The sequence below is a fragment of the Leptidea sinapis genome, chromosome Z, assembly GCF_905404315.1.
Source record: "Leptidea sinapis chromosome Z, ilLepSina1.1, whole genome shotgun sequence".
Classification (NCBI taxonomy): domain Eukaryota; kingdom Metazoa; phylum Arthropoda; class Insecta; order Lepidoptera; family Pieridae; genus Leptidea; species Leptidea sinapis.
The window spans coordinates 13,697,221-13,721,952 of record NC_066312.1 but is presented as its reverse complement, the minus strand read 5'-3'; the positions used below and the strand labels follow the sequence as shown (position 1 = coordinate 13,721,952).

General features: G+C 32.8%; 1 protein-coding gene across 4 annotated transcripts; it reads left to right on the top strand.

Moving 5' to 3' along the window:
• The first annotated feature begins 415 nt into the window (after window positions 1–415).
• On the top strand, window positions 416–23,912 carry LOC126978556 (probable medium-chain specific acyl-CoA dehydrogenase, mitochondrial). 4 transcript variants are annotated; one of them, XM_050827501.1, is made up of 10 exons: window positions 416–581; window positions 2,073–2,169; window positions 7,276–7,443; window positions 9,020–9,120; window positions 13,075–13,155; window positions 14,328–14,458; window positions 17,491–17,599; window positions 19,244–19,384; window positions 22,516–22,705; window positions 23,445–23,912. In XM_050827501.1, the coding sequence occupies exons 1-10, from the start codon at window positions 564–566 to the stop codon at window positions 23,678–23,680; spliced, it is 1,272 nt and encodes a 423-aa protein (XP_050683458.1). In that variant the 5' UTR covers window positions 416–563; the 3' UTR covers window positions 23,681–23,912. The 4 variants fall into 4 exon arrangements, with proteins under 4 accessions (XP_050683458.1, XP_050683457.1, XP_050683460.1 ...); XM_050827500.1 differs by lacking the exon at window positions 9,020–9,120 and adding an exon at window positions 8,399–8,502; XM_050827503.1 differs by lacking the exon at window positions 9,020–9,120 and adding an exon at window positions 8,024–8,124.
• Window positions 23,913–24,732: the final 820 nt, after the last annotated feature.

Here is a 24,732-nt window from a genome sequence, read left to right as displayed (position 1 = left end):
CCATCTAATAATAAAATTTTGAGAATGCAACCCCTACCACAATCGAGACTTTTCTTCCAGCAAATTGTTGGGCGTCTCATCAAAATGAAGCTACTCACGGAAAATTAGCTTGATAGTAATCAAGTGCAAAAATTGACCCTGGAACCTGGACTACTTCTTCTATAGTGTCAATATTCATACGATGTTACTACAAAATTTGACAACTTATAAAATTGGCATCATTTAATGTGTCTACTCTATGTTATATGTGTGTGCTCTGTGGTTCTGGTCTGTACTTTGTGGTAGAATTACTTAGAAGTTAGAAGCAGTGTTTAAATTCTCTTTGGTTAGAAGTATACCTCTTTACCAGGCCATAAAATCCAAAAAAAAAAAAAGTACCTCTATAGCACTCTATAGGTACCTACTACATGTAGGTATTTATTTCATTGTTTGAAGCAATTTCATCATTCGAGTTTTGACTTTCAGAAGTTTGGAAGTGTTGGAATTTGGAACGTCTTATTTTATTTCATCAGTTTAAGTTTATTATTATTATTAATTTCGATTCTTATTAAAAAGCGTTAACAATGAACCCTCTAAGTCAAGTGAGTTTTTAATATAATAATTATTTTTTAGTTAGTCTTAATTTTTTTGTGTAAATCCGGTAATTAAGTAACGATTTTAAATATTGGGTAACGAACCATATTTATGTAAACAGGTGTACCTACTAAATACGTACACTTATTTAAATTAGAAACATAAACGTATACAAGTCCAAAGTCCGAAGTTCACTTTTACAATATGTATTGAAATCATTCCATTACCGTACATAAAATTAATTTGTAAGAGTTTGTACAGGCAGTACACTTCAACAATTAGATTTTAGGCAAAGATATCATATTTAATGAAATATGGTATTATAAACCATGAATATGTGTGTATCTCTATGAAGAATTGTTAAGGAGTTATTAAAATTCTTAATTCAGTTTTGTTATGATACTGTAGAAAACACCTTGTTAACACAAATTCAATATGGCATGCATTTTATGATTATCCATAAACATTTATTGCTCACATCTTGTGGTTAGGACATAATAAAACAGTAGTATCTGTGACCATATTGTAAATATGGTATAAAAATTATATGTTGTAAACGAATCAAAATGAGAATAATACTTATAGAATTCGGACACACTTATTTAAAACACACCAGCAACAGAAACACAAAAATTGTAAGATACTTATCAAAGATTTCTATAACAAAGAAGATAAGATTTCTTTTATTATTATAAATGCAATGTGTCAAACAGTATTGAGTATAATTTTTATTATATGTAGCTGACATAAATTTTAAGAAGATCAGGTCTATATGAAAGTTATGTCAACTTTAGTTTGACTCCTAGATGCCTTTCCAAACTGGCTAGACAATATAATTCACATTCACTAGGGTAAGGAATATGGCATTTTTATAGAAATATATGTAGAATGTCTTATATATGTATAACTTCTTAGCCTAGCACATCCACATTTAGACCAGTGCTTAAAGTGAAAAAAAGTAATAGTAGGATGAAACCCATTGGAAATGGAAGAGAATATAAGAGAACTGAAAGGAAAAATAAATTATGGGCAATCTGAGGTCGGGAAGCCGAAAAAGGTGAGTGTTTTAAGGAAAAAAACGGTTTTGACTTATTTCCGTAGGATTTGCAGTTTTGCCGGAAATTGAGATAAACCGTTTTTTACCCTTAATCACCCCCCTTTTCCACTTCCCGACCTCAGATAGCACATATTTTATTTTGTCTTTCATTTTTGTTATATTCTCTTCCATTCCCAAAGTGTTTCATCCTACTATTATTCTACATTGGAGAATTAGCTACAGTATTTCCTCTTACAACTTGGATATCTAAAACCAAGAGTGTACTCTTACCTCAGACACCAGCACCACATTGCCAAGATACTGGTATTGCAGATGTTTATGGGCAGGACTTTACAATAAGGGAAATTCCTGCCTGTTTTCCCAAAAAAAAAACAATTGATAATAGAACAACATAAATAAATACATTAATATAGTTAGGAATTAAATTCAATTATATTTTTAGATTGTTCGTGCAACATGCCCAATCTACCGTAAGTTATCTACTTCAGCACCAATAACCTCAGCAGCAAAGCAGATTCCATCAACCGGCATGTGCTTTGGTAAGTAGTACTAAATAACATATTTATAATATTATAAATAAATATTAATTATATATATATATCAACAATATTTCATTATATTTAAATATGTTTCATCTGCTGGAAAGCAAATAGTAATTAGGTACTTATTACTTAAACTGAAGGCACACATGATCCAGTTTAAAAATGATGCCAAAAGTGTTTTGAAAAAACATGTTGATACAATGTTTGTTAAATAGTTTATTAAATAAACTTTCACACCTGTTATTAATTTTCGATTATATCACAAATAGCAAGTCATTATATCCTTTCAAACCACACAGTTAAATTTTATTATAAAAACTCACTATTGAATAATATGAATTAGAATTAATTTTATAATTTGCGTAATAATTAATCTACACATAATATTAATGAGATCTAATTCAAACTTGCCCTTGAACATTGAACTGGCCACAATTACAACTTTTTTTTTTTGATACTTTCAAATCGAAAATCAAGTGTTGTTGAGCAACACAAGTGTGTGCAATGGTAAAGAAAATAAACTTTTATTTTTAATTAATAACCTTTTTAAAAACCTGCAAGTAAATGTAACAAGTACCATTGTAAATGATTATAATGACATGATATTAATGTTTATAAATATGTTGTCGTAAAAGCTCATTTAGTGCAACTTAATATTTTATTCCCCTGCAAGATCGAATCAGAAATAAGGAGATCTGTAAGAGAACTAAAGTCACTGACATAGCTAGCAATTGATTGTGAAGCTGTAGTGGCAGTGGGCAGGGCACATAGTTCGACGGATAGATGCCCTGTGGGGTAGTAAAGTCTTCGAATGGCTACCACGACCTACAATCTGGTCAAGATCGCCAGAATATGTTGCAATAGGGCAGCACACAGTACCAATAGTTGTGGAGATCTTTGGGGGAGGCTTTAATCCAGCAGTGGAAGTCTTCTCCCGGTTGGTGATGATAATGATAATGAATGGTTTTATTATATATTGTTAACTGTCTAATACTTTAAGTAATTGGTAATGTATTGCCCTATCAGGTAGTAGTAGCTCAGAAAATAGATATTTTCGTTCAATTCTTAATCATGCCCTTGTACTCATCATTATCTTGCACCATATCAAGTTTGTGTAATATGTGTTGCTGGCCTTGAGGGAGCATTTGTACCTGATAATGTGTATAATCTATTATTTATTTCTAACAACGATTATAGCCCTGTACTTAGTGACGATGAGTTATAGTATTTGGGGGGTCAAGAGAATGAATCCCAGTTGTTGAAAATGTAATGAATGTATTATAGGGGTCCCAAGTTAGACTGCCAGTAGGTGAAAATGTTTGTATAATTAATATTAATTTTTATTTCTGAATAATTATTGTCTGGCACTCGTAAGCACAGGCTACCCCTAATATGTCAATTATTATATCATTCTCAAAGTGAAAGTCAAAAAAAAATTATTGTATTTGGCTTAAATTAAGCACTTGTAAATCTTCATTATAAATATTCATTTTAAATTACTGAATCTACCATACGTTCGGAAAAAGTAGTGCTCGCGTAACAAGAACATACAAGAAACTCAATGACCGCTCTTTACAATCAAATAGTATATTTTACATTTATATTAAACTGTATAAATATAAATTATCGTATTTTGGATGCATTAACCTTTAGAGCTTGAATTCATTGTTTGCGTAGGATGCTTCGTGAACACGATGATCGTTATTACTGTCATAATTATTAATCGCATTTTATTATTATAATCATATGGATATACTAGCTGCCCTGACAGACGTTGTTCTGTGGATAATAAAAAAATAATGTTTTATAGGAATTTGCCAATAATATTTCATAACATCCAGAATTATTTCGTAAAAAATGCTCCCTGTTGTTATAATGAAATTGTTTCGCTGCGAAATTGTCAAACCGTGCGTCATTAACTTCCCTAATAGAAAATATGTCCATACAAAACAAATATTGAAAATAAAAATAAATAATTGTGGGTCCCAAATGTTAATAAAAAGTATCCTATCTCTCAAGTTGGACCAAACTGCACTCCATGAAGTAATCCCCATTAAAATTCGTTCATTAGTTTAGGACTCCATCGCAGACAAACAACGTGTCACGTAATTTATATATATTAAGATATATATCTTAATATATATAAATTATAAGATATATATCTTAATATATATAAATTATAAGATATATATCTTATCTTCTTAATATATATAATATTTGTTTTGTATGGACATATTTTCTATGAGGGAAGTTAATGACGCACGGTTTGAAAATTTCGCTGCGAAACAATTTCATTATAACAACAGGGAGCATTTTTTACGAAATAATTCTGGATGTTATGAAATATTATTGGCAAATTCCTATAAAACATTTTTTATTATTATCTACAGAACAACGTCTGTCTGGGCAGCTAGTATTTTATTTTATTTTATTTGGAAAACTTACAGTGTTACAATAACTTAATTACTAAATAATAGTGTGAACATTTTACACCATTTAATAGTTTTCGCATTTTGTTTCTAATAACACATAGTGTAATATAGGTACATCTTTTTTATTTATTTTTTCTTATACAAGTATTATATATAATATGTTAATAATTACATAGGTATTACATTTATTATGTTCAGAGAGAATTTAAACACTACGTTCAATTATGTTTATAGTAACAGTTAGGGAAACACATTAAACCAGTTTTTAGTAATTTTTGATCCGATAGAATTTGTGGATGAATTAAACAGGTCAAAATCAGGAAAGCCTTTAAGATTATTTATGCAGTGAGATGCTCTTGAGAAGAATGAGTTTTGTTTGTAATTTGACGCACAGTGGGGTATATGTAAATATTTAGGATGTCTTGCAGAGATTCTGGGAATATTTAAATTTATATTCGAGAGAAGATGGGAAGCGTCAATGTGACATTGTGCTATTTTTGTTAAGAATAGAATATCAGCTATTTTGCGTCTCTCGTGGAGTGGTAATATATGATATCTCCTGCATCTTGAATCATAATCATTGTCGTATGTCTTGCACTTATATTCAAGGTATTTAACAAATCTGCGTTGGATTGATTCTAATCTGTTAATATATATATCATACTGAGGGTTCCAAATTTGTGTACAATACTCGAGTATGCTACGAACATATGTACAATACAACGTTTTTATAACCTTGATACTTGAGAATTGGGATAAGGATCTCTTGATAAATCCTATACACTGGTTGGCCCTATTAGCGATGTTTTCAATGTGTTTATCATATGATATATATCGTATATTATATATATTACGATGAAATTTATGAAGCAGTAGCTAATATAAATTATTATAAAGACAATTAAAATTAGATTAGTTTGTGAGTGATAATTGTATCGTTTCAAATACATTTAAAATAAATTTCCTAATGGTACAATTTAGGTGAGTTCAATAAAGATAAGATTATAATCATTATGTATTTTGATAACCGAACTGGTTTTTTTAATCATCGTAAATTATAACATTGTAACTAAGTTAATAGTAATTGAATACAGTCCATGAAAGTAAGGAGATTGGCTCATATGAAGATATTAGAAATTGCATAAATAACTTAGTTCTTAAGTTGAATATTTCAAAATAAATTGGGTTGTGGAACAACCCAATTATAATTACCAATCGTAATGAATTAGAATTACGATGCAATTGAAAGAATTAGGTTATATCTTTATTAAGTTTATATTTATTTATGTATTTTTTAGTATTTATATCGTAATAATATAAGTATTGTCTTGTACCCATAGTACGAATAAAAATTGCGGGCTCAAAAGTGCTTAAACCCAGGCTCGTTTTTTGACCTAAGGCGCGGACACTTCTTTCATTATGAAACAATCCTAACAGAACTCATTATTATAGGTAATGTGTGGTAGTGCCATTTATGAAGTCAGTATAAACTAATATTCGCTGTACAAAAATCTCCATATTAATTATTAAGATATGTAGGTACTTGTTTTGATGTGGAATGTTGAATAAAGCGTAAAAGTTGATTCCGAGTCAAGTTTAAATAATAGTATGTATAGACTTATATATATTCAGTAGGTATGTACCTACAGGCTACAGGGCAACAACAACTGCCATATAGGCCGATATTAATACGTTGATAAGCAATAAATTATCATTAAATTACTAGTTAAACATGGCCGCTCTTAGATCTGGCTCGTCTATACTTATTGATTAATATTAACCTGTGGCTATATGAATATGTTACTACAAAATATCATTACTATCGTTAGAGATTATTATGAATATCGTGACAAAATGGGGCCAATTTTTCGAGTCTGACTTATAAACACATTGTGATTGCGCAATGAATTCATGGCGTGAATGGCATAATGAACCAGCATTGTATTCTTCGGCCTTGAATAGTATTTTAATTAATTGAATAAATATAATATATTAAATTAACATCTATAGAAAATAAAGGTTTAATCCTATTTAATTTTGAGATTATTTAAATTAATAATTATTTAAATATTATTACGTATAAACAGAAAGCAATTTAGAATTATTAACCTTATCAAGAAAGATGTATTTATTCAAAAGCATTGACGTAGTTAATATACTTTAGCGGCGATTATAACTTGTGATATATGAATTATTATATATGAATGAGAAAATATAGTTTTAAAGATAACTAAATTTAAAGTTCATATATTACGTAAATTGTTAATAAAAACAATTAATAGTGTTGCGCAGAGGTATATTATTTGTAATATTATAGATAGTCAAATATTCTTAATTTAAAAACGTTTCATTTTGAAGGTTTTTCTAATTGTATTAACCTATAGCTATGTACATTTTCCCAACTAAACTAAATTGGAGCAATAATTGAAAAATGTTATCAAATAATATTTATAAAACCAACTTTAAATGAGCCTGGTCAAATCGGTTATAACTACGAAAGAGCGACTCGACCATAGCCGACTTTACCCAATCGATTCAATAGGTAGTCACAATATAAAACGATCAGGCGCACCTAAAGGAATTTACGCTTAAATTTTTTTTTTCAAGGGAATTCATAAATTTTGACCCTCGCGAATAAGCTCTTGATCAGCATAAATTGGAATATTTTCAGAACTAAACGATGAACAGAAAGCTTTGCAGGACTTAGCTCGGAAGTTCACCAAGGAAGAAATAACACCAGTTGCCGCCCAATATGACAAAAGCGGAGAATATCCGTGGCCAATTGTCAAGAAGGCTTGGGAAATTGGACTTATGAACGGCCACGTTCCCGAGCATTGCGGTAATGTTATTAATTTTTTCGTCTGTTTTTTTTTATACTTAAAACTTTAGATTTTTTTTCATTTTATTTTATAATTTAAAAACGATTTTATTATTTAATACAATTTGGTAGGTGCCTGCGCCCTCTTAAACATCATTTTTAAATGATGGGACTGCTTCGTTTTTTAACATATTCAATTTTTTATCCACATTAGTTGATACGAGACAAGAGACTTCAGGCAAATAGCAGGAATATCTTACGCCTATACTATCGAAAATCATTACAGTTGTTAATTATAGGTAAAGTAGATGCAGGATGCTTACAATATTTGGTATAAATTACAGGAGGGTTAAACCTTAGTATATTTGATCATTGTTTAACAACTGAAGAAATTGCATTCGGTTGTGCCGGTATAAAGGCTGCATTATTGACTACAAGCATAGGTGTAAGTTCTCAGATTTATTTATCAAATCAGGATTAATATAAGTATAGCATAAGTCAAAACGCTGAGGTGAGCTGGGCGCGAATTAATATTAAGCATTAAAAGACCATTTAAACTTTGTTACAAAAAATGGTCAGCATTAATACTGGTTTCTTGCAGGAGGATTAGGTTTAGGAGTGTTCGAGAGTTCTCTTGTTTGCGAGGAAGTAGCATACGGTTGTTCTGGACTAATGGCTTCAATCTACATTACTGAAGTAGCTGTAAGCAATAAAACTTTACAGAAAAAGCGTGTGACTTTCTTCCTTAGCTAATTTTCAAATCAGCGCGTGCTCATTGCTATTTGGTTCGGAGGTTGCTGTACTTTATAATTAAAAATCTATCTTTGCCAAGGAATTCATTGAAGCTTTATCTTCATCGAAACTCCATTACTCTTTATGTAGTATAGGATATGTACACTAGTATACCGCCAGGTAATCTTCAGCGGTATACGTACATTACAAGCTTGCACACTTGCATCCTAAGCTGAAATTTCAGGCGGTATGGGAAATTTTGGAGTATTCGAGGAGTGTCTCATTGGTGAAGAAATGACCTTTGGTTGTTCAGGAATTGGAACAGCGCTCGGGGGAACTGGTTTAGGAGTGAGTTCTATTTGATTGACATTTCACGGGATCTAAAAGCTTGTATGCATCCATCATTATTCTCATGTGGTCTTATTGATTGTGCTCTCTATGTTCATTTGACAATTCAATATTTTGTTGTGATTTTTATCCTAATAGTTGTATGGTGCACAAATACTACAAAATACTGTAAATTTTTGCTCAGTTATTTTTTCAGGATGATCCTGCACGGGGGATCATATAATTATATTATCTGTGAAACTCCACAGATTATAATTTTTAGATTAAACACTTAAATGTTAAAGAATATTTGGTTTGTTTATCGTTTAGGTATTCGTAAAGAGTCATTGTATAATAATGACATATAAATTTTAAATAATTATGGGGCTTTCATTCTTCGTTACCTGATAATATTACTTACAGGTTACATATTTTGCGAGGCTGGACTTAGCCTCGATAAATTTTCATTGTGCTGCCATGTGAGTCGCATCCATAACGTGAAATACTATTTTGCACATCATTTTTCACCATTCCTCAGGTGGATTGAACATGGGTGTTTTCGAGGGGTGTTTGGTTGGTGAAGAGCTGGCGTTTGGTTGTACTGGTATTATGACAGCTATGGAAGCCAGTGGTCTCGGCGTGAGTTTTGATTCCACTCTTTGATTGAAAATTTAAATTAAAATTAACGAATAATATGTCCAAATGAAGACGCGTCTTTTTACAGCAATATGTGGGAATTATTACAGCCACTATTATATCAACAACATATAAAAATAGATTATTAATGCCTTGGCAATGTTATCTGTAAAGCAATATATTAAGTACAGCGCTCATATATTATATTGTTGATAGAGATTAGAGAAAATATTAATGGCGCTCGTCATCATTACGACGCGGTGGGAGTGTATGCACTGACTGTGTTATTAATAAACGCGAAGTAATTTTACCAGTGAAGATTCAACAGTGGCTGGATCCTTTGCACAGGTTGCCGGCTAGTTCATGGATACCACAACGGCGCCTATTTCTGCTGTGAAGCAGTAATGTGTAAGAATTATTGTGTTTCGGTCAGAAGGGTGCTGTAGCTAGTGAAATTACTGACAAGATTAACCATCTTATGTTTCAAGGAGACGAGGGGAATTATAGTATCACTCAGAATTTTTGGATGTTTCAAGAATCTTTGGTGGCACTACATTGTAACGGGCAGGGCGTATCAATTACAATCAGCTGAACGTCCTGCTCGTCTCGTCCCCTATTGTCATATAAATAAAGTACAGTTATTCCGAATTTAAAACTTTTTGTCTTTATCTTACCTTTGTCGCTACAGAATTACATTACAGGTAGAAGAGATTTTAACTTGGAGTAATTTTACATTGCGTTTATTAATAAGACAGTGAGTGACAGTTAAAGCCATGCAGTAAAACTGAGCCGGCGATACTTTAGTATCTCTGTTAGCCAGTGGTCAACCGCAGAATATATCAACCCATAACAAACAAATGTGGCTCTATAGCCGACACATACGCAAATTGCTGCAAATCATTGCCCGTTAAGAAACACCTTACGCATGATATTTCCGTTTCATTTCGCCTTGTTGTTTGGTTTTGTGCTCATTTCATTCCATATGCTTAAAACTGTCGTATTTGTTTTGTGCATCATATCAAGAATGTCTTTAGACTGCTAGCTTTGTTGTTGTTTAGTTTTTAGTAACATGGGAGTATTTACTTTAAGGCCACATCACTTAATAGTATTCGCAGTAGGTACTTTAGTATTTAGTACAACGATAACTCGTTTGACAAGTCGTTTCGCTAATAGTTTTTTTTGCTTATGTGAACGTTAAATTCTTAGTACATCAGCTTTTTAACTCTCGTTGCAAACGTGTTATCGTTGTAATTGCCATTATAGTGTCTGTAATTAAAAGTAACAGTCCTTTACTAAATTAATATGCATGCTTACACAATAATGAATACACATATATATAAATATTTTTTATAATATTTTTTCTATCTTACTGGTCTGGATTTCCGTTAGATTCCATTGGATTGGATTTCCACTACCCACCGCACTGACAACTTCTACTTGTATTAAACCTTTTATACATCACTGTCATTTGTCTCTGATAACCTAGCCCCTATTTATAAATAAATCCTCGATCTGACCATGTACGTACTCTTAGATCGATGTTTCTCTATATTTCCACCCACATCTCTAAATTATTGCAGTCAATTTATATCTATCTATGCTAATCAAACCACACCTAAATCTTATAACCAATAACTTTCACTGCCGCTTATTCTATTACTGTACTACAAAACAAAAAATCTTTTCTGTTACTATATATGTGTGTATATATATATATAATGGAAATGGTCTTTGTTTGAGGCTCTTTCACGCCTAAACCACTGATCGTATCGACATGAAACTGCCACCATTCTATGCGAAATTTATTCTAAATGGTTACTTTTCCAATTCCAACATTCCTTACTTTTAAAAGTCGCTCAGCGAAGCGGGCGGGAATGGCTAGTGTTATATTTAAAAAAGGAGACAGTTCGGATCTGGCAAACTACAGGCTTACAGCTATTAGCTCCCTGCTCTCCAGAATCATGGAGAGCATAATTAACCGCCAGCTCTTGGTATACCTAGGTCACCAGTTGAGGAACGACCGACACGTACGGCTTTCGCCGTGGTCGTTCGGCAGACGATCTTCTGGTATACCTAACACATAGATTGGCGGCGGCTATCGAAAGCATGGGGGAGGTCCCGGCAGTTAGCCTGAATATAGGGAAGGCCTTTGATCGTATATGGCACGAGGCTTAGCACGAGCTTCTCTCAAAACTTCCATGATTTGGGTTTCCCGCGAGCTTATGCAAGTGATCCTCCAGCCTCCTCACTGGGCGCAGCATACAGGTCGTTGTCGACGGTTATTGCACGAACCCGAATCCCGTGAACGCTGGACTGCCCCAAGGCTGTGTGCTATCTCCTACACTATTTGTTGTACATATCAATGATATAAAATGTGATTTCGTATTCCTGTTCACCTTCGGGGAGTAACGAGAATAGGGACGTCCCGTAGCTGTCGGAATAGGCGACTATGACCTTTTTTTACTTACTAAGACTGGAAGAAAGAAGTATATCAAGTCAAGTCAGAATTACTTAATTCTGATTCACGTATTATAATGGATTATGACAATGTGATTGGTTCTTTAAGGCGGTGTCATCCAGCATCATTTACGAAATTGATACACGCTGTAAAGAGCAGTAAGAAGCTAGTGCCCTCAGGCGCACATAAATATCCAGTGAAGTAGACGTTGATATATAACGAAAACGAGCGCGTAAATACAGGCTAATGAACATATTATGGATATCTTGAAACAACTTCTGAATGTATCTGTTTAAAATAAAATTGTTTGAATTTTTAAGTAATTAATCTATCCCGGTTTTGAAACAGTTTTTGACATTTTCAAACTCCATAAGTTGTTGACCGTTGTTTATCGTTAAAATATGTATTTTTTTTCCTTTTCTTTTATCCCATACAATGTTAGATAATAATGAGACAAATATTTCTTTTCATTATGAAAACATAAATTATTGGTATAAGAAAAAGATAAATATGTATTAATAATTTGGTGCAAAGTGGTAATTAGTACTAACAACTGATCTTTAAATTATTAAAACTTTCGTGAGTCATTATTAAATTATTTGTTAATACGGCTTTACTCAGCTTTCGTCGGTGTGGGTACCGACTAGTTTCGGGCCATTTGGAGGTCCTTCATCAGGGTGAGTGGTGGGTTCGCGGTAACGTCTGACTACACCTCGAGGTGGGACATTATCGCGATGGTTCGAAACCAGTCGGTACCGACGCGACACGGACGTAACGTGAGTAAAGCGGAATTAACTGATCTTTAATAAAAAAAAACGGTGTTTGCTATAAGATCTGTCTTTAGACTACACGGCAGAAGTGAAAATTTCATTAAGGCGAGGTTAATAATACGAAATACAACATTTTTTTTATAAACTTGATAAATATAGACGAAAAAAAATTACATTATAATTGTTTATCTGGTAAATATTGCTGTGACTTTAGTCGAACGAGCGTTACATATCCGGGCGTGAAAGCCCAATCTCATTAAAAATCCATAAAATAATGTCTGCCTTCAGAAGTTCTCACTTCAATAATCCGATGTACAGTAATACCTCACAAAACAACTACATTATTATAAGCAAATCATAAGTAGTTGCATGTTGCATGCTGTTTTCGGTTATTGTTTGTTTTTATAAATAGTTATCTTTAATCACAAAACTTAATACTATGAAGTTATGTTTTTTCATACCTACTCCAAACATAATCTAAACACAATTAGATTAGAATCTAGTATTGTTTTATTGTACCTAGTATAATAGGTTATGTAAAACTTATAGTATTTCCAAATAAAATATTTTTTAAAGTATTCAGAGGAAGATCGCTGTAAAAGACGTCAATATCTCGATAAAAATAATTAATGTTTTAATATTACCATTTAAATCAATTTGCAAAAATATATTACTTTTGTAGTTTTGCACACAGTTCAATTGTTACATACATTTTTGACGCAATTTCAGCAAACACCAGTTATAATTGCTGGTAACAAGGAGCAACAAAAGAAGTACCTTGGACGGTTGATAGAAGAACCACTTGTAGCTGTAAGTATCTTAAAACGTTTAGTGAATATGTGACATTTACGACCGTAACATTCGGGTCGCCTGATGATATATAATAATAATACTGACACACTTTTTTTTACATAAATTATCTTGCCCCAAATTTATCATATATAATAGCCTGTGTTATGGGTTGCAAGGCAACGATATATTTACTACAATATACTTACTTAAACATACATAAATACATATAAACATACATAAATACATTTAAACATCCATGACTCGGAAACAAACACCCATATTCATCATATAAATGCTTGCACCTACCGGGATTCGAACCCGGGACCTCTAGCTTAGTAGGTAGGATCGCTAACCACTCGGCTATACAGGTCGACGAATGATAAGTGATCACAATCTCTTGTAACACCAGAGGAATCACAGGAGCGTTGCCGATCTTATGAAGAGTCAAATAAAAGTACATATATTATAAAAATGTATATACATATACTCGAAAAGAGAAACCACATTAGTTCGTGGCGGGTGAAGATCGAAACGAGGGCTCCGTGATGAAAGTCAATGGTTCTACTTGCGCCACCGATCTACTAGATGAAGAGAAAGAATAAGAAAATTTTATATACGTTTGTGCAATAGCAGGAAAATGAAACGTGCCATATTTAAATCTCGAGAGACGGCTATGCTATGCCTTCTATCAACCGTAAGTAGCGCTACAAAGATTATTTAGTCATAATTATGTGTAATTAATATTAATTAATAATGGGTCAACACTTTTCTCTTTGTGATAAATACTTACAACGCAAGACGCTAAAAATAATATATACAATATATTAAAATATCAAAGGGTTATCACAAGAACTTATTATAAAATGTAAACACACAGCCCTTTACGGCAGGTCTATACACAGAGTACAGTATTAAACTACTAAAAGAAAGAAGTTCAAAAATAACACCAAATAACATGCCTAAATACGAGTACCGATACGCAACCGAGAGCACCGGTATTACCCCATACGGTATAGGTACGAGGGGGACGCCACTCCAGTCTCCTTCTATCTATACGAATAAATGGAGAACCGGTTTTTTGTTCTGGCAAAATTTGGAAAAATAAATGAAATTTGAATATTAAATTCGAAACGTTAGGAAAACACTAAATAATTACAAAAAGCTTGATGAATGATTAAACTTGTCTTCAGGCTTATTGTGTGACTGAGCCCGGAGCTGGTTCTGACGTAGCGGGAGTCAAAACCAAGGCGGAAAAGAAGGGTGATGAATGGATCCTGAATGGGCAAAAGATGTGGATCACCAACGGAGGTGTCGCTAACTGGTAAATACTAACAATATTGCTTTTATACAGGGTGTAATCGATAAGTGTGACCAGGCGATTATTAAGTAACTATTACAGATATCAAAATACTTTAAACTGATATCGAAAGTACGTTACCTAATCAGTAAAATAACATAGAGTATACAAAATTTTAATGTTATAAACACTCCCATACATTTAGTACTATTACCAGGTCACACTTTAGTATTACATAGTATTATTATATTACTAATTTTATGAAAGTATGACGAGCACAATAATTGTAGTGCCGTTCAGAACTTTTGGGTTTTTGAAGAATCCTGAGCGACACTTTATTGTAATGAGCAGGGCGTACTAATTACCATCAGCTGAACATCCTGCTCGTCTCGTCTCTTATTGGTACAAAATAAACGTTTGACTTCACGTGGAGTTCGAAACAATTCCTTTCGTATGAGAGGCAACGGCCTCAGCGCCTTTTATTATCATCTGCATCATTTGGATGTGTTAGGTTTATCCGAAGGATTTCATAAAACTGAACCACAGACAAGAAAACATAGTAACGGGCGTCTACCGCGGTATTTCTAGGTTGAAGTGACGTCATACTATTCAAAAACGCATCGGCGAAACAATTTACTAGTGAATTGATTCGATCAGCTAGACTCGCCTCTAATAATATTGCTCATAGAAAATATTAAGCAGGCGAATTTGATTTTCTTAGACTGTGGCTGAGCTTTAAGCGAAAGGTATAATATTTTATGCATAGTAATATAAACCTTAAAAAACCTTATTTTGTTTAATATCCAAAAAAAATGTTGTATATCTTGCGACCTTAGATCATTTGGAATTGGAAGAGAACAGTTAATTTCTATTTTGAGCAATGCACACACACTAACACAATGTGACATACTAAAGTAATAAACCTGGCCTGTTTCATCGGTTGTTAAGCAGTAAGCTGTTCAACCTAGACTTATAAATTATGTAATTATAGAACTGACAACATGAAAAATTTTGTAATCTACCAGTGAGCATCGAATCACGTAGCAATAAGCGCACGATTTTCCATACAAAGATATTATTTAACATATTCGTTATGCTATTGCGATTGACATAAAATAATTAACAAGTGTAATAAAAAATGCATTGATTTGTCACATTGTACTATAACAGTAGTAATGGTTGTACTGTCATTGTGGTAGAACAGCGGTAACAGCTAATCAGTGAACACACAGCTGTTTTGTTAACATTCATTTAAACACCTAGGTACTACAACACTATGATGTAATTTATTTATATGTTTCATTAAATTATTAAACTTAGACCTACTTCTTTTGGCGCGTTAGGGAAAATTTATCAGAGTGAATTTTTACGATGCGCGCGCACACCGTCACGTAAATTCGACACCCTGACGTTAGCTTGTCAACTAGACTATTTGTGTCATACTTCAGCTACCAAGTCTCTTGTAACTCATATGTTTTTTGAACTAATTGACGAGAGTTAAATAATTAATGTCGATATATAATTTTAACTTATTTATACTAGTTTAAAAAAATCTGTCTAATTGTATAAAAATAATTTAATGGTATTTAATTACACTTTATTTAACTTAATAATATTATCATTGGTTTTATATAATACCTTCATTATTACAATATTGATTTTCTACAAACGTAAAATAATAGCACGAGAAATAAATTTATGCGTCCGTACACACACTTTTTATTAAAATAAAAGTATGGCATATAAAACAATAAAAATTTTGGATATTATATGGATCTCTTAGTAACCATATATAAATAAAACTATAGACGCCATTTATTTTATAGAAATAAACATGCACGTCTCTGAAGCAAACATATCGTACAATTGTTTCGCTGGGATTCAAACTGTGGAACGCTAACTTTCTGTCACAGACCACTACACTAAGGGCTATATTTTACCGTAACACCACGGTGGCACTAACAGTCGCCGCTACCAACAATATATATACAGCTGTATATGAAGTTACTCATCTGAGCTTCACTGACCTCTACTATATACCACTGTACTGGCGGCTGTCCGCTTTTGTGCCTGTTTGATATTCGCCATTTTGGCGCTATTGGCCATGTAGCGAGAGTCTGCGGTACTAAAACCAGTAATGTCAAGTCAAATTTGTACTTTATTACTAACTCTTGAAGTATAAATTACACGGAAATCGAACGAAATTAATTCAAATGCTAAAATACTTTACATAATTATAAAGCGAGTACGTTCCTTCGCAGCCATTTGTATTATACGTCAAAATTAGTTAGTTCTCTGGACGCTCGCGAGTGGCGCTTTAAATAGGCACACATATGGAACAGCCTGTTCAGTTGTATTTATTTATACAGCTCATTGAGGTTCCCACCTCATTGCGTGCAACACGTGTGCACCATTGTGTTTTTTTTTTGTTAATTACATACTATGGATAATTTCAATACAAAAAGATTAAATACCGAAATTGAAAGTAGGCCATCAATTTAGGATAATTCCGATAGAGATTTAAAAATAAAATAAATAAATTAGGATGAATTCGCCACTGTTTCCTTATTCTCTTAAACTTTAATTTCCTACGTACATGCAGCAGTAGTGCTTCGAGGTCCACTACTGTCTGGATGTAGTGTTGTGACTCTGGTGTTTGTATTGTGTGTAGTTCCGTAGCTTCCCGGTGAAATATACCCGTAATAGGTTGCGGTCATAACAAAACACAATTTTAAACAAAATAATCATTTTGTCATAAGAAAGAAGCAAAGAAACATACTTATATGGAGCTAATTATGCTTTTAAGGAATGCAGTTTTGTTTCTGATGTTTTAATTTTTCGTTATTGTTTCTTTTTTTTACTATAATAATATATATCTATTTGTACATACATTTAGTTATTCTATGCATGATTTGACGTATCTGTCAAATGAGCTAGCTGAACAAATTGCAAATTGTTTGTTTAATGAACAATGCATCAATGTATGTATTTTTGAAAAATGTATAGTTATTAATTTATTTATATTATTAATAACATTTTTTTATCAATAATTACAGGTACTTTGTGTTAGCGAGGACAAATCCCGACCCTAAATGCCCTCCAAGCAAGGCCTTCACGGGATTTATCGTAGAACGTGAATGGGCCGGAGTAAACCCCGGACGCAAGGTAATTACGATCCGGGATCATTTGAAAACGTCACGGACTACACTTGAAAAATACATCTGATCAGAATTATAAGTAATTATTGATTAAGTAGATGTTACCCGTGTCTTAGTCCATTTTGAAATTAAATTAATAAAACATATGTTATAATAATCCAGCTTAAAATGTATGTGTATATCAAATTTTATTGAGATCCATTCAGCCATTTTGGCAAAATGAGTGACAAATTTTCACATTTATTTAGTACAAGAACGACGGTGATTAAAAACCAGAAAAAGAACCCTGATCTTTTTCACTCTCTACATATATTATTTCTCTTTCGTTGCATTGCTGTCTTTCGCCTTCGTTCGTTGTATGTGGACCCGACATAAAATTCGTATCGCGGTCTCAAGGGAACAATAAATCTTCGGCATAAAATGTACCGCATATACTGTTCTGTACCACTGAAAATTTGAGTGCAAATTCTACATTATTTCTTTCTTGCAAATTATGCTTATATAAAATTATGCTTTCTTCCAAAGTAACTCGGAAATGGAAACATAGCCGTATACTTAAAAACTTTAGAAAGTATTTTCCTTGTCTTACTAAATAATGAATGCTTTTGTAAAGACTAGAGCACTTTATGTTCTGGTTATTGAATGAGACTAAGGTGTCACGCTCTTTGGGGATATATTATGCACTATAGTCAGCTCGAGTCGATAAATCAAGTAGTCGAATAAAAAAGGAGAATTACTCAACTGATGTGACTTGTGTCGTCTAGACTCTAGTAGTCTACTCTACTACAGCATTCAGTTTGTTACATTATAGAGAGTTACACTGCAGAAATCCGCTAGTAATGCTCCCTTCAAAAAATATTTATATCTCGTTAGAGATGACTGTTATTACATTAGCAATTTACATGAACGAACCAGTACTATTGAGAGAAAGCTCACATAGCGCGTTTAATTGATATGCATCATTTGTTATATCGCCATCTGCTGTTGGTTTGAGGAAACTGTATGGGACGAGAGCTGTGCTAATGTTAATAGTTCGCTATAAAGGTAACAATTACTACGATTCTATTACTACGTACAAACAATTCTACCGTACATAGGATTGCAGTCATTGAAGAAAGCAGTTGTGTGAAGTCTTGAAAATATGTCTGTGACAGCTAAGACAAACACTTTTGCACTCCGGGAGTGACGGCAGAAGTGAAAAGTTAGACATTAACGTTGTGCCTTTTTGAATATTTTGGAATGGTTGGGAATAATTTCGCAAGATTTGCTTTATTTATAAATATAAAAATACTAGCATTTATATGGTTAATTGCAATATTCATTTATATCGCTATCGTTCACAAAAATGACAATTTATGTCATATAAAAAATGTAACACTTTAGGACTATTACAATTAATTTTTTACATTAAAATGTTTATCCCTCAGAGAAATCAACTTTCATCCATAATGTCAACGACTGCCTTACGAATTTTCGATCAGGTCACGTGTCCTAATGTGAATTTAACATTTTATACCCACCGCAAGAAAAGTATTCAACGTCGCTAAAGAAGTTGTTACTTCAAATTTCAAAAGCACATTTTTTAATAATAAAGTGGTGGCTCGTTAATGGGTCATAGAAAAACATGTTATAAATGGAGTCTAATTTGCAGGAACAAAACATGGGACAAAGGGCTTCTGACACCCGTGGCATTTCCTTCGAAGATGTTCGTATACCAAAGGAGAATGTTCTTCTTGGCGAAGGAGCTGGTTTCAAGATAGCGATGGGAGCTTTCGACAAGACCCGACCACCGGTATGTATATATCCGCGTTACGCCAGGGTTTTCTCGCTCAGAGTCCATCACAGTGAAATAATACACTAAATATTAAAACAATCAAATAATTTCGGTACTTGCAAAATAATTCCTGAATATAGTTTAATATTTATAATAAATGCTTTAGTCAATTATCAATAATGAATTCAAATAATAACTTCAATGATTGATTATGAACAAACACTAGTAAGTAAGAAGATGGCGCTGCTACCAAGATTCTAAATGCAATCAAAAAGACTTATTGTATAAATTAATAAAGTTTTGTACGGAATAATGATATTAATTCTAATAGAAATTAATTTGAACATTTACACAGTAAATTGAGTATTAATGGCAATAAATTTAGAATATAAAATATCTTGAGAACAGGTTCTATTTAATACCTTAATAAATAACGGTTTTATGTTTATCGATAACTATTTGAATTATAATCTTATATATTACAAATATTTTTCGAAAATTAAATTCACTTTAACGATAAACTAAAACATAAATATATATAGTTGCCAATTATTGCCGGTAGGTAGCGATTTGCGCTCATATATATTTCCCAGCAGTGTTTAAAGGAGCTGTTCAGATTAATACCAGCACCCAATTTCCACCGACAACCACATTTGTGTCTGTCATTCTAAACTAAAAGTAAGAAACCTTTTGTCTCACACAACCACTTTGTGGAATCATCTGCCCTTAGATAATTTATATACATTTAATAAATTACCAAAAGAAATAAGAGAGGAGACAGTGTTAAATAAATTTAAATTAACACTATTAAAGAAATATTGTTTTTACTCAATAAACGAATATTATCAAACGAAGTGGTAACTGGCACCAATAATATTATATTTATTGTGATTATTTTTACTACATTATCACTTAGCATTTCATTAATTATTGTAATTATTGATTGTTAAGTTTATAATATTGTGAAGCGACACCATAAAAATATTTGCATGTCTGTCAAGACGAAACATGTGCCTGCTCTTGAATTTGTAACAACTTTACTCGTGAATGTTTCTGGCAAATAAAGAACTTTGACTTAGATTGGAAAATGAATATACTCAAATCTATTACCAACATCTCCTGTCACTTATTTTAAAATAAATAAACATATATTCAACAGGTGCACACTTAATACAAAATATGCAATAGTATGTTTAAAGTTCCAAATAAAACAATTTTAGTAATACACCAATATTTAATATTACAAATAATAATTGTGCCATTAATAGATTCATACAACTCTAGGTGGCGTTGTACTAAAATTTCTAATGGATTACCTGATTCGCAAATGCGCTACTAGGTGGCGTTGTACTACATAATATCATTGAATTACAATAATTATTACGGGTAGGTAAAATACTGCAGTTTTGTTGGCAAATTTTGGCACGATTGCTGTAGTTATTATACGTACCTTGTATTTACCTGAATGGTAGGTAATAGGTAGTTAGGTACACAGATAATACTAAACTTAAGAATGTCAATTATTAATGTTCTGTGTTTAATTAAGTTATTCGCGAAGTAAAGTTATTCCAAATATAAAACTTTTTGTCTTTAACTAAACTACAGAACCTGCATAGATAGAGGTAGAAGTAATTTTAAACTTGGAGTAACTTTTCATTGCGTTTATTAATAAGACAGTTTAGATTCGAACTTCGGAATAGCTGAGCGACCAGCATTTTACAAAATATTTATACTATCAAATTTTTACCTATTACAAGCGATGAAGGTTAGGTGTAATTTGGTGCTTTACGACAACATTGGCATTTGCCCCTCATATGAATACAGATATCGAGTCTGTTTGAAGCTGATGAATCAACTTATCAGTTACTGATAATTCGAGTAATAAGTATAACATATTAAGGTTATTTCGAAAAATACTATCTAAAATATAATAAATAATTAATAGCTGACCCGACAGACGTTGTTCTGTACATAATAAATAAAATACTGTTTTCTATGAATTTATCAATTCATAACATCAAAAATTATTTCGTAAAATATGCTTTCTGTTGTTGTAATGCAATTGTTTCACAGAACCTCCGTACCGTGCGTCAATGAATCATCTTGAAGAAAATATGTCCATACAAAACAAATATTGGAAATAAAAATAATTATGGCTCCCAAATCGAAATAAAAACTATCCTATCTCTCAAGTTGGACAAAACTGCACTACGTGAATTCTCATTAAAACTTGTTTAGCAGTTCACATCAGGACACTGGATTTATAGCAAAGGTTTTTTGCCATATAAAGTAACAAGAAAATATTAAATTTTTAAAAATTTTGGGGTATAAAAAATAGATGACGACCTCAGACCTGCCAAATATATCGTACATAAAATTTTTCGTACTACATTAATCATTATATTCGATTGCCATCTTGCAACCCTATTGCGGATCTGTGCATGGAAATGTATAATAAGTATAAAAATAGTGATACATAAATTGTTGTAGATCGTAGAAGGGCGGAAAGTGAAGTTGTATGTATTTTTCAATGCAGAATCATAGTAAAAAGTATTTAAAAAAAAATATTTAGGCATGGGTTATGCTTATCATTTTGGGGTATGAAAAATAGACGTTGGCCGATTCTCAGACCTATCCGATATGCACACAAAAGTTCATACAAATCGATTTAGCCGTTTAGGTTTGGTAACAAACAAAGCGATACGAAAATTTTATAAATTAGATTAGGAAGATTAAAGTCAATATTGACAGCTATGACGTATGATTATGGCGCAAAGTTGAATTTAACCAGATTTTAATTGCGTTATAAGAAAGATTTTTCACAACATCAATCCTTAAGATTAAATTATTATATGACGATTATACATTAACGTATTACGCACATAGTTCGAGGGACAGATGGCCGCTGGTGCAGAAAACTCCTCGAATGGCGACCACGTACGGCATACACAGTGTTGGTAGGCCCCCCACAAGATGGACCGACGGTCTGGTCAAGATCGCCGGAATCAGACCACAGCGCAGGAGCGGTCGTCGTGGAGATCTTTGGGGGAGAATTTTGTCCAGCAGTGGACGTCTTCCGGCTGATGATGATGATACATTAAAGATGGTTGCACTTATTATTACTATAATTATGATGATTGTATTCATAGGTGGCAGCCGGAGCGACTGGACTTGCGAATCGCGCGCTCTACGAAGCTACAAAGTACTCGTTGGAGCGCAAGACATTCGGCGTTCCGATAGCTCAGCACCAAGCAGTGGCTTTTATGTTGGCTGATATGGCATTAGGCGTGGAGACTGCCCGCCTCGCATGGCAAAAATCAGCTTGGATGGTCGATCATGGTATGTGCCAATACATATTTCTAACTGAAAAGGTTATTTTGGAAGTGATTATGTATACTGAGCACTTTATTTAATGGATATTGAATGAGACTGGACTGTCATGCTCGGCTATGTATAGTTAGTTTTTGAGCAAGGTCGGCTCGAGTTGACTTAGAGAGCGCGATCAGTCAGACTAAAACTACCAGACCACCAGAGTAATTTATATTGTAAACTAGCCGCCCGGAAAGACTAAGTTCTGTCAAAAGTTAATAGGAAAAATTAACTAAATATTACTTAATTCCGAGTGTTCCTAACTACTACAGAGAAGCCTTCCTATTTGTGACTGAATCATCCCTAGGCTTTGACATCCATTGTAAACCATAAAATTAAAAAAAAAATGCTTTGAAAATACATCTAAATTAATCCAACCGATATCCAGGAATTATATACATCAGATTACATAATATAATATTCTTTCGCTCTTGACAGAGCTCGTGATTGTCAAGAAGGTTTACTAGGAGCAGAAGTAATGAGCTTCACAATTTCTTCCATCTTTGTCTATTAGAGGTCATTCGAGTACACTCAAGCACGGGTCCGGACACAACAGAATTGATCTGGTCGGTCCATCGCATAGGTGACTTTCTGGTCTAATGGCTTCCATTTTACCATGGATGATAATGCGTTCTATGGACTGGATGCCTCGTATCGATACGTGTTCAAAGTCTGCGGGAGTAATATTAATTATATAATATATTTACAGGTCAAAAGAACACTCTAGTTGCTTCAATAGCGAAGTGCTACGCTTCTGAAATTGCCAACAAAGCAGCTTCAGACGCTGTTCAAGTCTTCGGAGGCAATGGGTTCAACACTGAATATCCAGTGGAGAAGCTCATGAGGGACGCTAAGATCTATCAAATCTACGAGGGTACATCGCAAATTCAACGTCTCATCATATCCAGGGAAATTCTGACGGCCGCGAAACAATCCAACGCCTGAACAAAAATACCTTGAAAGAATTACATCATAAGGCTGATTGGGAGTGCTACAAATCATTATTTACCTTTATATATTTTTTTTTAATATATCATATACTATTTGTATAAGCGAATTTAATAGTTTGTAAGTAAATGTTTCAGATGTTATATACAAAATTTGCTTTTTTCTTTGTAATAAATTTTGAATAATTTCTGTCGCTGTAAAAAAATACAAATAAATATATAGTTGTATATTCAGTACATTAATTTTTAACCGACTTCAAAAAGGAGGAGGTTCTCAATTCGATGGGTATTTTTTTATGTATGTATATCGATTACGCTGAGGTTTATGATCCGATTTACGTAATTCTTATGGGTTCTATGGAGAACAGATGCCGTGTGGGCCCATAAAAATTTTATGTAGTTTGGCCCAGTAGTTTTTATTTTATAAACACTTTTTATATAAATTTTTGTCTACATGGACGATATAATTGTTTTTTGTATTCGGCTTTTTTAGGAGTTTTCATTCAGGTTGATTATACATTATTATTATTGACTGATACTAAAAAGTAAAAAAAAACAAAAATTTAATATAATACACCTCTTATGCAAATCTTTCCCTTTAATATTAATAAAATACTATTATTTGTTTGTGCTGCACATTGATAGTTTTGAAGTCGGTACCAAGCCAAATGTAATTGTAGGTACCTACACTCGCCACGCGTGACTTTAGCTAGAGCGGGATATCTTCGTCTAGAACTATACAGACCCAAGCGCACAGACATGCGCGGCCAGACATCCTTAATAATTAACGTAAGTAAGCTGTTTAATAAATTAAGTTTTATTTTGTTTAGGGCGTGGCACTGACTTATAACCTATCAATAGGTAGTACATATAAATGATAGTATTTTTTTAATATTAAAGGTAAAAGTTTGCATCAGAGGTGTATTAAATTAAATTTTTTGTTATTTTATACTATTCAGTTATTGAAGTCGGTTTTTTTAAACGTAGTTTTTTTTATTCAAACAACAAATATTATTAAGTTTCATTTACAATACTATTCAGTTATTGAAG

What these genes read in the sequence shown, in the direction of transcription:
- LOC126978556 (XM_050827500.1), top strand. An exon ending in CCACGTTCCCGAGCATTGCG is followed by an intron (nt 7,444 to 8,398) that starts GTAATGTTATTA and finishes CTGAAATTTCAG; the next exon opens with GCGGTATGGGAAATTTTGGA. An exon ending in AACGGAGGTGTCGCTAACTG is followed by an intron (nt 14,459 to 17,490) that starts GTAAATACTAAC and finishes CAATAATTACAG; the next exon opens with GTACTTTGTGTTAGCGAGGA.